We start from the raw sequence: 14,294 nt of genomic DNA on the forward strand, positions 1-14,294 counted from the left end.
ACACTTCAATAAGATTCAAAGACAAAGAATTGGCACGAACACTGCAAGTGAACAATACTTTTTCTCTGCTGGAAATTGCTATGACAGGAAGGGTAAGGGTCAATCAGCCTTCACTTATGAAATCTGTTCCAAAAATCCATTTTGAGATCATAAGTACAGAGTGAACTGGGTATTATTTATCCAGCCAGATGTCTATATTGAAAAACAACCTATATATACTGTTACTATATATAACACTTACCATAACATTTATATTACATTTTTTCTAATATCTCAAAACTCTCTGGTATAGCCTCAGTAAGTAAGCCCAGAAATATGAACAGTAACTCTTAAAAGTTTGTAACCATCTCTGAACACAACAACGCCCTGGAACACTATGTAATTAGATTTTACCTTTGCAGTCATATACATCAGATTGTTCAGAACCATGGCTGTAGCCTGTGGAGATCCCCAGCCTTCTCCTCGTAGCCAGCGCCTACTGTTCACCATCATTTCTCTGTCTTTCAAAGAATCTTCTTCGTCTTCATCTTGCCGCCGAATGGTTGGCAAAGGTTTCAAGTCTACCAACTCAATGTTATTCATCCACGGCAGCAGATAATGCAGCATCACCTGTCTTCCAGCTGGGTGAGCTGTTTGGATTCTCTGACTTACTTCTGTTATTCAAAAATTACATAGATAAATTGCAAATCAATAATTAGAATTGTTTTGGTAATAACAACAACAACCACAAACCCAGTAGATCATTAAAAAATATTAAAGTAATGCTGGTACTGAAGTTTTCTTTTTTTTCTTTAGATGACTAGTGCAATTTCATAACGATGAAGACAGTCTTCATTAGAGCAAATTGAAGACTGCTGGTTAATACTATGGCTTAAAAAAAACTAAATTATTTTATGCTTATATACACACAACTATACACATACAGAGCTGCATGCACAAACACAGAAGCGCATACTGGGTTCTGGCAATTCTATAACCGTAGATTGCTGGAAGTTCTGATCAGGTAAGCTTAGTATGTATCTTTCCACTTCCCGTTCATCTCATGTATCAATTTTTACAAAATTTAAGCTAGTTTTACTCTATTAAATTTTTTTAAAATTGAAAATGGAAAACAGAATCCAATCACTATCTGCCAGTTTCACTTGTGTAGAGAAGAAGGCACAAGCAGTGCTTTCCAGGGAAAAAATGAACCATGAGGAAAATGACGTGCAGGACAAGTTACACCCACACAGTGAAAAGTATGGCAAACCAGACCGATGAGTAAGGTTCCAGCACTGCACATGTATTATATAATTAGTAAGGACAAACCAATTTAAGTTACCAAATGGGAACCGTAGAACAGCCTTTTGTGTTTAATAAGTCTTAAGAATTAGTAGCTAGAGCAAAATTCCTCTAATTGAGGAGAGAATTGAAAACCTAGAGCATGTAAAAGCATAAAAAAAAAGCATAAAAAAAAGCATTTAAAAAGTTTTTCTTACATTAGTCATAGTTTTTTAATTGATGCGATAGGTTACTATTTTGCAACTGTTTAAAAATGCTACAGAATATTATTTTTAAGCAGTCTGCAGTAAACAAGGAAACACCAGAAAGAACAACAGAAGAACTTTGAAAATCCGCTGGAAATGATGTCACTAATAAATGATTTATCCTGGATATTAGAAAGTCAGTAAAATATCTTTGATTCCTTGTTTCCTCTTTAATGTATTCCAAATATGACTAAAAAAAAAATGTTACTCAGTAAATTCCATTATCCCCATTCATTATGAAGATGTTACCATATTACCCTGATTTTAGTACATTACATGTAATTATTGAGAAACAAGAACTACACATTTTGTAAAGTGTTTCTGACCCAATGAACATTTTATTTATTTATATTTAAACCATACCTGAGAAGATAGCAAGCGTTAGTTCAGGATAAGTCCTTGCTAATTCTTCTGACAGTTGATAATACGACACAGAATACAGATGTGGTAAAGGAGAAGGCTGACCCAAAACCCCATCCGTCCTCTGAACTTCCAGTTTGTGAGCATAACGGAACATCTTTGGTTCCAAAATCTGTAATAGTAATGTTCAGACTTTGACGCTACGTATAGAGCTATAATGGAAGTTTTTATAAAAAACACTTAAAATTAATGTATCTACTCTTATTTAACACTATCTAGATAGATCTCCATATATTTACTGTATTTGCAAACACTGAGGCAATTCCACAGAACAGTGAATACTTCATTTGATGATCCTCCAGTGATAAGTTTCAAGTTTGCTTTCTCAAAATAGATTGTTATTAAGTACATATTTTATGCTCTCCTATTTTTACTCATTAAATACGTATTTTAATATAACAAAACGTAACATACTATTGAATATTTGTATCTCCAAATAATATAAATTCTGCTCATGAGACGAGGACAGAAACAATTTGATGTACCAAAGACGTAGCAGGAGGCTAAAACAGTTTACACTTAAAATTAATTTGGCTGATCTTAAGTAGTAGCATTCACTTGAGAAGAAAGATGAGGCTGAAAGGGAGAATGTTGTGAATGCTGATACATTAATAGAGGTATGACATCAGTATGGACTTCACTGCTGAATTTAGCTGACAGCAAGAACCCTGGGAAAAACCTTTGCTCTGAGCCTTAAGTGGTACAGATGCTTATTTTTTAAAATGTCAATGCTGCCTGTAAGATACAGTTTAACCCAAAAGGATCTCGGAAAGCATTAAACAGAAGTAAACAACTAACAACAGTTCCACTAATATCTCTCCGTGTCAGCAGATGAGATGATGTTTGGCATTAGTGAAAAATTAGAAAACTTTTGTAGGGCCAATTTAGAAAAATCTTCTTTATGGTATGTTGAATAAGCATACGTTGTGAAAATATAAGCCTTGAGTGCTTAGTTCTTGAAAAGAGACATTTCTACTGACATCTACTTATGCCAAGTAAGGATCTGAGCTAAACTATGTACAAAAATAGAAAAGAAAAATATATAACGCATTTTCTTATGGAAAGGACAACTACACAATACCAGAAATATCTTTGTGTTTGTTTTTGTTTGTTTGTTTTTAATGCACAGAGACCATTCTTATTTTAAATCCAAAATAAAGTTTAAATTAAAATTAGCTTACAAACCTGTAATAGTTGCATAGCAACTTCATAGATAGCCCTAGTAGAATCAGCTGCTTTAAACAGTATCAGATTTAGAAGGGTCACTGTATCACACTGGTAATCCCTAGGGAAAAATGCAAGCATGAAATAAATAAAATTACATTTGTCTTTTAAAACTTTGAATATATTAATTAAAGGCTAATTCACTGGTGATATGATATGGCACAACATAATATTTCAAAAAGTTTCTCTAGTGACATACACACAAACAGGGGTGATCTCTATTCTTTCGGGGAGGAAAAAAGCATTCTACATACAAGTACACTTTGAAAATGAAAGTTTAATGTTTTGAAAAATGCTATAGTACCTGTTTTGGAACACACTGGCTATGGCTTTAAAACAGCCAGCTGCTACCCGCTTGGAACCTGTGTAACACCGGTCTACGGCCCAGTACATGAGGTTACTCTGGTCAGGGTTGAGTTCCAAGAGCAGCATAACTGCCTCGCAGCCCAGCTGGTGAACCTGTATTCAGAAATGAACCAATTAAAAATAAAAATAAAATAAAAATAAAAAAATAAAAAAGGCCAACTTATAAAAATGGCATAAAAAAGGAAAATAGATATTTAATCCAAAGTATCTGTAATATTCAAAATTTGTTCCAGCTAAAAATAATGAGATCACAGTTTAAAATAATGAAAGATAATACTATCAAACTGTTTAACATTCAACTGGTATACACAGACATAGATTACTGAAGCAAATAACTAGATAGCTCTCCTGATTTTTTTTTCTCAGTTCCAAGTCTATCTTGTGCTATTTACTCTTTCCTGAACACTGATCTGAAAACATCAGATACAGGAAAGCACTTAAATATAAACAGGAATTCCACAGTGGGATACTAGCGAGATTGATCTATGTGGAGACTTACATGTTCCCTTGAGTCTATGTATCCCACTGGAGCAGTAATTTTATGCAGTCATAGTATCAGTACAATGGAGGCCCCATCTTTTAGATGTATAGCTTGTCTATTTATGCATAAAGCTTGGTCTTCACAATTCCCATAGGAACCCCGATAGACTCTGGTGTTTCACAGACTTCGTGGTAAAAGTCTTGTCTCCTTTAAATTTATAAAGCTTCTGCTTATTATTACAACTTAACCTAGCTGATTAGTTCATAAATGCTAAATAGTATGTTTCACTCCTTGGCCTTTCCTCTTCAGTTCAGTTTTGCCTGTGCTTAGGCTGTAATTAGGGACTGCCTTCCTCAACTTTGTGAATGCACAAATCAAGGAAAATGCAAAAATATATGCCACTAAGACAGCTTTGAGTGTAAGCCACTCTAAAGCCTTTGGGCCAAATTGACCACACAACCCATTAACGCATATGCTGAAAGCACTAAGAGTTGCAAACCACTATTTACATTGCCTGTATTACCTTTTTATCCTGTGAATCCAAAATATTATCCAGCCATTTGTATAAATAGCCGTCAGATGAGAGCCCAACATTATCTGCCACAGGGCCACAACACAGTACAGCAGACATAGCCTTTAGAAAGTAATTGAAACACATTACATTTTAGTAACTTGGATACAGCAAATGCGCTTTTATCAAGCCCATTAAAATATCAGAAAATGAACTTCTATTCAGACAAGGGAAAATGACTAAGGCTAATAAAAACTATTTAATATCTTATTCAAGAAATGAAAAAAAAAAAACAGATCATACCTTTCTGAAATCCCAAGTAGAAAGAATTGTCAAAACCAAAAAGCTGACATATGCAAGAGTTGATATGCCAGTTTTATTGTTAATGAACTTTTACAAGAAAGCCTTTCTCCTTAGGCAACTGAGGACTAAAGTCATGGGAAGTCAACATTGCTATAGGAATTTCTTAAAACTACTAGTAAGTGTAATAGTTTACAGTATGGAAAAAGCCAAGCAGTCAACAATAGGCAAGTAGGTAGAATAGAGAAAGAATTAAGTCATAAAGACAACAAGGATGTGAAAACCACCCCCCAAAAGCCCAAATGTTAAATTTGCATTAACAAAATCAAAATGGGAATCTATTTCCAAAACTCATGAATTGCTAACTTACCTTTAATGCACAGTATTGGTGTCTGTTTATTTGCATGTTCCTATCACTGTATCTGTCCAGGGGAGTAAACATGATACTAAAAGGACCTGCCCAATGACTGAACAACATAAATAGACTGTGGCGTAGACTTTGCTGTGGAAAGACACTCCTTCTCTGGTGGACTGTAAGAAGAGCACACACAGTTAGACACACTTTTTTGCTACTGTTTTAGAATAATTGTTTGGGTCTGATTTTACTTTTTTCACTTTAATATAAAAGGAAAAATTAAAGACATACTATTTCAGTAGCATACTAGCTGGATGTAGCTGCATTATTGTCCTGTTGAACGACACTGGCGTACAAAAACAAGCTACTTACTAGTCTAAAAAATTTAAATGCACTGTCAACCAACAGGACTTCTAAATGAGAAAATAACTTGTATCATTCTAAACAGTACCAAACATCCCCCTTAAAAACTCATAATGCTAAAGTTGCACTCAAAACTAGTGATATAAAATATTTTTATGCAAGTATTCTGAAAATTCAGAATGTTTTTTGTTGCTTTTTCAAAAAATAAAATCACTTTATCAGAATATATTAACATGTTTTTACATACCTGGAACATTTTGAATGATATTTGCCACTAAGGCACTAAAATGGCATCGTATATCTTTCAACGTATCAGAATCCTTTTCATTTTCTGCTTCTAGGAGTTGTCTCGTTAGATCAACGTACTCAAGTAAAGTGTTGTTGAGGGAATGTGTTTCATTATCAAGGCCACCACTTGCACTTAAAAATTAACAAAAAATATCAAACAGTATGATAAATTTTATATATATGTATATTTTAAGGAAAACAATATTTACTTTTATCTCTTTAAAAGAAGTAAAACATCATCATTGCAAACACTGAATTAAAAGTAATTTATTCATCCAGCTTCTGTTATTAGCATATTCTTATATGCTATAAGCATATATATAAGCATATACTTAGCAGTATATTCTTATATATTAAAACTCACTGAAGAATTTTGCATTCTTGTTATATTGGGTCATAAGAATATTAGTAACTTAATACAGAAGCACAACATCTTATCATCAGTCCTGCCCCTACCTGTGACTAATGACACCAGCATCTGCCAACAGTTCAAATATTCGTACTAGTTGTACTCGTAAAATATCTCGACGCCTGCGTCGTTTCATGTTCTATTCAACAAAAGAAACACAGAATTAGATAAGTGGAGAAAAAAATAAAACTGAAGATATAAAACTGCATAGCATATAAAAGCATTATTATATCTCTACTAAACTGGCATCAGTTATCTGGGGTACCAAACTTCTAATATAGGTTACCAAAATTACTTACAATTTTACTAGACCAGACAGTAAACAAAAGCTATCCCTGTTGTAACTGCAAGAGATACTTGGTTTACCATTTCACATATTATCATAATAATACATTTTTTATTTTATCACTCTCCCATCAGAAAGTGAGACATAAAACATGAACTGAAGTACAAACAGCAATCCTCCTACATACATGTACTTACATGCAAGACTAAGAAAACACACTATAGCCCAGTAACATTTTGAAACAGAAGTGGTGTTTCTTCCCGTTACTAATACTTAATTACAAATTTATTACTAATATTAGCAATAAATACTAAGAATATTTAAGACAAGTAAGAACAGTTACCACAAAAAACATTGAGTAAACATCTCACTGCATATTACCTCTATGTATACATGCAGAGGCTTCTAAACCCTACTGTAAAACATGCTCTCCATTAGAAAATTTTTAGTCATACCAGTCAGCCAGGTGAGCTTACAGCCATTTTTGTTTTAAAGAACTAAATAAAGCTGGTAGACAGTAGAATTCAATCCTATGTCTTAGGTACTACCAATTGCAGGCACATTACTGATAATATAATGATGTAACAGCAATGTAAAGCTATGCTCAGGTAACAGGAATTAAAAGAATGTGGAAAAGGTTATAGTAGTTTTTTACTCATTTGAAACAAAACCGTGTTGATACAGGAATAATAAAGAACACACACACACACACAAAAAAACTACCTCTAATATAAACACATCAAAATAATTTCTAAAAGTAATGTTTTACTTTGTTTCCTGGTATACTGACAGTTTTTAGGTGCAGAAGTTAAACAACACAACTAACTTTTAATTTACTACCATTTGTGAGAAGATAGATAAAACTGTGTGAAAATATCCAATTACCTCTGGCCTTCTTTCAAGTGCTTCCTTAATTATAGGATGTAATTCTTCTATTAGTTCCCTGAATTAAAATAAAAGAGTTAAAAGGATAATAACAATCATTAAATTCACATTTCAACTAAAAGATATTTCACAGCAACTAGTGTTAAAATTTCATTTAAAACACCTTTAGGTTTTCTTTCTTTACCTGTAGCTTTCTGAAATAAATCAGTATTTAAAAAAAGAGATGTTTCTGAGAAACAGATTTTCCTAATTTAAAGACAGACCAAGGATACCAAGGACACCAAATGGATGTCTCAATAACTACCACTAAATTTTCATTTCCCAAGTATTATGGCATATTTCTATTAGAGATGACTTTCATTCATTTGCTTATTCAGGGTTTAACAAAAGCTGATGTTGCAAACAGATACTATAAGGGAAAAAAAAAAAGATGTTGGCAGCTTATCATAATATGTTCTTTCAGTTGTCATGATGCATTTAGTTGTTAATAAATGTTGCTTCTCTAAGGTCAGTAACAGTATGCTGACAGACTAGTCAGACTAGTCTCTATGAGAAATGAAAAACATCATGTTTTGATGCTGTGGTTACATTCCCAATTTGTTCTGAAGCTCCAGTCTTTATTATTACTCATTTCCTTCTGCCAAACTGCAGCTATCTCATGACTCTAAGAGGGAGGACAAAGGACAGGGAAAGAGATCAGTAGATACGAGATACATGCAGACAAGCTAAAAGCTTGGATAAAGCTTACTGATTTTACTTTGATAATTGGTTATCTACTAACCACCTCCGCCACTTTAGACTTGCTGGAGCATGATCCACATTTTTTCTACTCTCCGTGCAGTTCTAATTTAGACATAACAAAAGCATAATCCTCTTAAGTTTTCATGGTAAATGACTGACTCCTCTGCCACACCATTCAAAGGTCCTTCAGGAAATGCATCACAGCGTTGGGAAAGTTGCACAAATTTTTGTGGTCTGCTCAATTACAAGAGACTTAAGTATGGTTGTGGATAGCTTCATACTTTCTTTCAGACTAACGAAAAAAAGAATTTGGAAGCTTTTTTTTTGTTTGGTGGTAAAATATACTAATGGGTCATCTTTCAGTGGAGAGCACAAGAAACCTAGACAAGTTTATGTGATTACTAAGAGAAAACAAAAGAGAAAAAGAATATTCTAGCAGCTTTAAGTGGTGTTATTGATAATGAGTTTCATAACTCTCAACATGATGAACATTTCAAATGTCCATAGTCTGTTTTTTCATAGAAAAGTCTTAAACATCAATAAAGGCATAAAATAATAAAGTTAGTTCAACCTCTCATAATCACTGTCACACAACTAAGTGCTAGCAAAGACAGTGATAATCCATTTCCATGGATATATAATGCTTAAAAAAGCTGCAAATTTCTTTTTTTTTTTTCTTTTTCTTCCTGCGCTCTGTTTCCCCAACTTCATAATCAATTAGCATAAAAACAGATGAAACACGGCAATTACCTAAAAGCTCCTGGGTTGGTCCTGCCAAGTCCCAGTACAAGGGATTCTGTAATTTCCATGCTCTCAGAGCGCATCATTGGAACTATGTGCTTAAACAAGGAAGAAGGGGATGGAATGCCAATGATCTAAGAAGAAAACGGAAATAAAACAGAATGAAGTTACCTAACACATAGGTGGTGACATTAAAACATGATATAATTACAGATTCTTCTTACAATAAACACTGATTTGAACTACTTATGATAAAAATAAAGTTTTTGATCTTTGACACAGACAACATATTTCTAAAATAGTACAAAAAGCACATCCTCTCTCTACTGTGATCAAGAGGGTTGAAGGTAATTGTGAAGGCCTCAGAAAAATCAGTGTTTAACTACCCTTGTGTTTGCTGTTTTTTCAGTTAATTTACAAACCTCTTGTGGAGATCTCTTCCCATCTGTTTGGTACCCACTGAGGCTCTCTATTTAGTACATAACAGAGTTGAAATAAGATTATTACTAGATCAGTTCTTCTCCAAGAAGTGCTGGGAATGCAGCTATACAAAATCTTCACAGTCAGCTGAGAAGCACAGCATTAGAAATCTTTGTGACATTCCATGAATTTGAAAATCAAATGTATAAAGTGACCTGTTGGGTTATGTGGCTAACTTTGGACAACATCTTTGTGAGGCTCTTCCATGTTTATCTTGAAGACGTTCTGACTATAGGCACATTTCTCTTTTCAGGGAAAATCTTTAATGGGAATTTTGTTAGCTCTTCAATTCCCACTTGCATATTAATTTAAGAGGACAGCCTACAATCATCATGCAAGATCTTTTGGTTCTTTAAAAGAAAAAGTAAACCTATTGAAATGATGATGATGACTTGTATGTTTAATGTATCTGGCCTCCTTAAGAAAAAGAAGTGGACTGCAGGTATCCCCCCCTCCTGCCCTCAAAGAGAAAAAAGTTTCATTCTGCAGTTTCTCAGATTTAAGGGAAGGATCTTGGTAACAAACAACCAGAATAGACTGCTTCTGCCAAAAACTTGCTCAATCCATGCATTATCTTCACTTCTACTTCATCTTCTACAAGAAGCCAAAATAAGAAAAACAAAAAGCAGCAAACAAACAAACTGAATCTGCAGGTGATATGAAGTAATGCAGACAGAAAACTGTTTTGTGGTTTGGAAAAATATAACAAGATCCATCACGCTTGAACAGATCACTGCCTCCGCTAGTGGTATGAGAGGCTACTTGCTCAGAATTACCAAGGTGTACTGACAGGAGAAAAAAAAAAAAAAAAAGAATAGAAAACAAAACATTTCTTCATTATCACCAGATAAGACTTTGAGACTGGGTTTGCATTTTCATTACATGATTAGATGTTGCTTGAAAAAACATAGGCAATAAAGCCTCTACAGCACCAAGTGGGAGAAGTGAACTGAAACACTATCCTAAACCAATGAAAGACCTAAAGATCCTAAAATGTGTTTTCAGATTAATTACACAAGCTTTTAAGAATCATAATAATTATAAGCCTTTAACATTTCTCCTTCAAATCACGTGTAGTTAGAGGTATTTATAGTAAGCATTAGAAGAACCTACTCTTGAATCAATGCTATAACCACTGTCAGGAGTAGACGCCAGCGTCTCAGGAGGGGAACATCTCACAGAGCCAGTGGAAGTGGAGGAGTTTGAAGAAGATGCTGCACTGCAGCAAAGGATCAGGTAGTTTCTCCAGAGCCCAATGTAGGAGTCACTGCTTGTAGTAGTATTCACTTTCTTTGCATTGATAGGGCTGCTGTTTAAAAAAAGGAAAACAACAATACAGTTAAAAAAAAAAAGCTCAACAGGTTTCATTTTGTTTCTGCATCGAATTTATTTTAAAATTATACATATGTCCTTGTTTCCACAACTGTTAACACTGTAAACTCCGAATAAATTATTCAGAATAGACCTGTACATATAATAGTCAAACTTGTTGAACTACAATATTGCCAAAGGCATGAGTTAATCTTTACAGCAGATAATTTTTCTTTCAAATAGAACTGCTTCAACTTTTTGTTACATAAAGCTGAATTAAACCCGTAGAAAATATTAGCAGTGCACGTTATCTTACTGAAACATGATAGCATTACAATGATGATAAATCAAAAATGAGCTTACTTTATATCCACTTGTGGAGACAGCAGATGGAGTCTGGTATAAGCAAATGTCCAAGCATAGCTTACAGCTGTTGGGCAGTGTTTTGGAAGATTTTCCTGTTTCATAAAACTTGAAAGGCTTATAATCCATGGATCTTGGGCTTGAGTCACATGTGCAAATATCCATATATGTGATGGACTGACCACATCAAACTGGTGGCTGATTGGAGAGGAACTCCAGTCAGCCAGAGTTTGTAAATCTATTGAACTGGGACAGTACAGTAAAGTTGTCTGTGTGCATTTGGAAAAAATAAAAATAAAAAAGAGAGAGAACAAGAAAAAAATTATATCCATGCATATTAAGTAACATTTTTTTATTGTTAAATATCTAATAAAATCTTAAGTGTCAAAAGCATACTTGGGCGTACATAAGGACACATTACTTAATTAAACCTAATTCATATTGTTTTAGAGAAGTTCCTAATATGGCTAATGACAGAAATACACTGCTTGGAAAGGAACTGGATATTAAGTTATCGTAAATTATAAAAAAGGCCTTTTGACTCATGATGACTTATTCTTCCAAAAGATTCTATACTCTTAAAGGCTTACTACTGAATTCCAATTCATTTCCTAAACCCAAACACAGAAAAGCTTCTCTTTGATACTTAAGGTTTAAAGATAAATATATAATAAGGAATTCAGCTGTCGTTGATACTTATTATGGCTCTCATCATGGATAAAGGACACAATGCTTGTTAGACTCTATACAGCTGCAGAAAAAGGCAGTGGTCTTTGCTTCCAGTAACTTGTGATCTGTGAGTCAAGTGGAAAAAAAAAAAACAGACACAAAGGTATTTGTGTGTGTCTGTGTGGTCTGTGTAATGATCTCATTATTGATCAGAATACGTACAATGTTGTCATCAGCTTCACAACATTCCTCTTTTTTTTTTGAGACCCTGGGAGGGCTTTATTTTTAATGCTTTTTTAAAAAAACAAACAAACAAACAAAAAGCAATAAACAGCTGATAAAATTAGCCTGAATGTAATGACACTGATTTAAAATACATACCATTTATCTGGGACAAACAGATTTAGAAAAATACATCACCTTACATCCAAACTAACATGAAACCTGTCCTACCTGATCAGCCCCAGTAAGATGTATGAAACTCTCCAGGATAGAAGCACTTAGTCTGTCCATTACATCTATAGCCAACTCATCATCACTCTACAAAATACAAAGCATAAAAAACTCAAAGTCAAGAAAAGCACCACCCTTTCATTAAGCAGTTACATGAATATGCCATCAGCTCTTACCTTAGAAATTTCTAGAAGTGTAAACAAGGCCCTTATTTCTCTAAGCACGCTGACTGCCAATCTTCTGGTTGCAGGCCTTGTGCTGCAAAGAATGACCAAAGCGAAGCCTTCCACCACATGAAATACATTGGAATAAAGGGTCCTCTCCAGAGGAAGTGTATGGGCAGTCCCGTTGGATACACCACGCTAAGAAACAGATCACAGAAGTTAAACAATTTAAGAAAAAAGTAAACACAGCCAAGTTATAGTTCTTTTAATAGCAATGGCAGAATTAATTAAAAGGTATTTAGGTCTTGTTTGGCTATTAGTCATATTTTACATTATGAGAATAACATTTTATCAGCTACTTGGTATTTTTTATCTCTCTCTGAATTCAGTCCAAACAAATACCACAAGAAAGTCTTTCTTATTTCACTTCCTTACATGACTTATGTAGCGAAGGCAGAATTAAAAATAAGGAAATGACTCTCTCATACTTAATACCATATAAAATTATTTGAACCGCTTCTATTTGTTAGTGAAAAGTGGTGCTGCATACTGACTTTTGATGTAAAGAAAAACGTGGCATTGAATTAGTGTGTAGAGAATACTTAATAATATTACACTGTTTTTTTGCAAAAATATTTAAAATAGGTCTAAAAATGTTCATGCACTGTAAGAAAGTAAACTGATTTTCCTGTAAACTGAAACAATAAAGCTTACTAATAAAATTGTACGTAGATTAAAATATGTTTAATACCAAAGGACCTTATTTAAAAATACCTGAGAATCTTGGGTTTTATTGTGGATTTGGGCTGCTTGTTTCCACTGATTTATGAGCTGCACTAACATTTTTACTGCATTGTCAAGAAGCGTTGGATGGACATCAGTCACTTCACGCACAATAAAATATACAAATCCTGAAAGAACATCTTCCCGCCAATCTGGAAAATCAAGCATTAATGCTTGGAGAGTATTGAAAGCCAAGGCACGAAGTTCTTCATCCATATGAATTGTCAGCCTGTTTAGAAAAAATACCAGTATCATCACCCTAGATTTGCATATTTTTAATGAGCCTTTACAAATTAAAGTTTGGTGCTAACTGTACTTTCTTGTAAAATGTAGAATACTTCCGAAAAGATACATCTCTGCACTGTATACATCAGAAACTGGCTACTAACAGAAGATCCTGCTACTAATACAGTAAAATAACGCAAGAGTTCAAAAAAATGAATACAAACATGTAATTTTCAAGACTGATCAAATTTTTCAAATGTGCACAGGTCTGGGGCGCCCCAGATGTTGATCTGTTAGAAAAGGTCCAGAGGAGGGCCATGAAGTTGATCAGTTTGAGTTTGTAATTTCAAAACTAAAAGCTATTCTGTATTCCTACACCAAGACCTTTCTTACATTTTTTTTTTTTAAAGGAAGGTTTATTGCTCTAGTAATAAGTGAAGACTGCCTGTATGTACCACAACTACATATTCTTACTGAATGCTCAGATTGCCCACTTGCAAACCCCTGGTTGCCCATTTATCTCACCTACTGATCAGTACTGATAAGGCACATTCAATTTAAAATAAGATAAGAGATGGAAGAACATGCATAGTATTCTATGCAAAATGCAAAAAGAAAACAGGTTAAGTAGAGAGCGTGCAAAAAAGTCTCCCATTAGCGTTTGTCTCATTTTGATAATGTCAGATAAGCATGCCTTCACAATAATCTGCAGTTTTATCAACAGGAAAAAAAATGACAGGAGTAACAAAATGATAAAACAAGTTTAAAAAATAAAACAATAGAAATACCTACTTTCCAAAAGTTTATCTCTAAAAACAAGTGCAAGATCTTCCAAGATAAATTTACCTCCTGCTCCTCCAGCCAGTAATACCTGACCAACCGATGAGGTAGAACAATAGGAGGAATAGATTCTGTATGCAGTGGACTCACACTTTATATTGCACTGACAA

The 14,294-nt window shown here is 34.0% G+C and overlaps 1 protein-coding gene across 10 annotated transcripts in view; it reads right to left on the bottom strand.

The window, feature by feature from the left end:
* The window catches only part of FRYL (FRY like transcription coactivator), a 153,709-nt gene that overhangs the window by 49,743 nt on the left and 89,672 nt on the right, over nucleotides 1-14,294 (bottom strand). For all 10 annotated transcript variants that reach the window (XM_068680301.1, XM_068680302.1, XM_068680297.1 and 7 more), the window contains 15 exons: nucleotides 13,111-13,348; nucleotides 12,349-12,534; nucleotides 12,173-12,259; nucleotides 11,051-11,319; nucleotides 10,490-10,685; nucleotides 8,906-9,030; nucleotides 7,415-7,472; nucleotides 6,291-6,382; nucleotides 5,794-5,966; nucleotides 5,199-5,359; nucleotides 4,541-4,651; nucleotides 3,475-3,629; nucleotides 3,132-3,231; nucleotides 1,890-2,058; nucleotides 394-653 (listed from right to left, as the gene is read on the bottom strand). In XM_068680301.1, the coding sequence (XP_068536402.1) occupies nucleotides 394-653; nucleotides 1,890-2,058; nucleotides 3,132-3,231; nucleotides 3,475-3,629; nucleotides 4,541-4,651; nucleotides 5,199-5,359; nucleotides 5,794-5,966; nucleotides 6,291-6,382; nucleotides 7,415-7,472; nucleotides 8,906-9,030; nucleotides 10,490-10,685; nucleotides 11,051-11,319; nucleotides 12,173-12,259; nucleotides 12,349-12,534; nucleotides 13,111-13,348 (2,380 nt within the window). The remainder of the gene's footprint in view (nucleotides 1-393; nucleotides 654-1,889; nucleotides 2,059-3,131; nucleotides 3,232-3,474; nucleotides 3,630-4,540; nucleotides 4,652-5,198; nucleotides 5,360-5,793; nucleotides 5,967-6,290; nucleotides 6,383-7,414; nucleotides 7,473-8,905; nucleotides 9,031-10,489; nucleotides 10,686-11,050; nucleotides 11,320-12,172; nucleotides 12,260-12,348; nucleotides 12,535-13,110; nucleotides 13,349-14,294) is intronic.

This window comes from Anas acuta, chromosome 4, assembly GCF_963932015.1.
Source record: "Anas acuta chromosome 4, bAnaAcu1.1, whole genome shotgun sequence".
In the NCBI taxonomy this organism is placed as follows: Eukaryota; Metazoa; Chordata; class Aves; order Anseriformes; family Anatidae; genus Anas; species Anas acuta.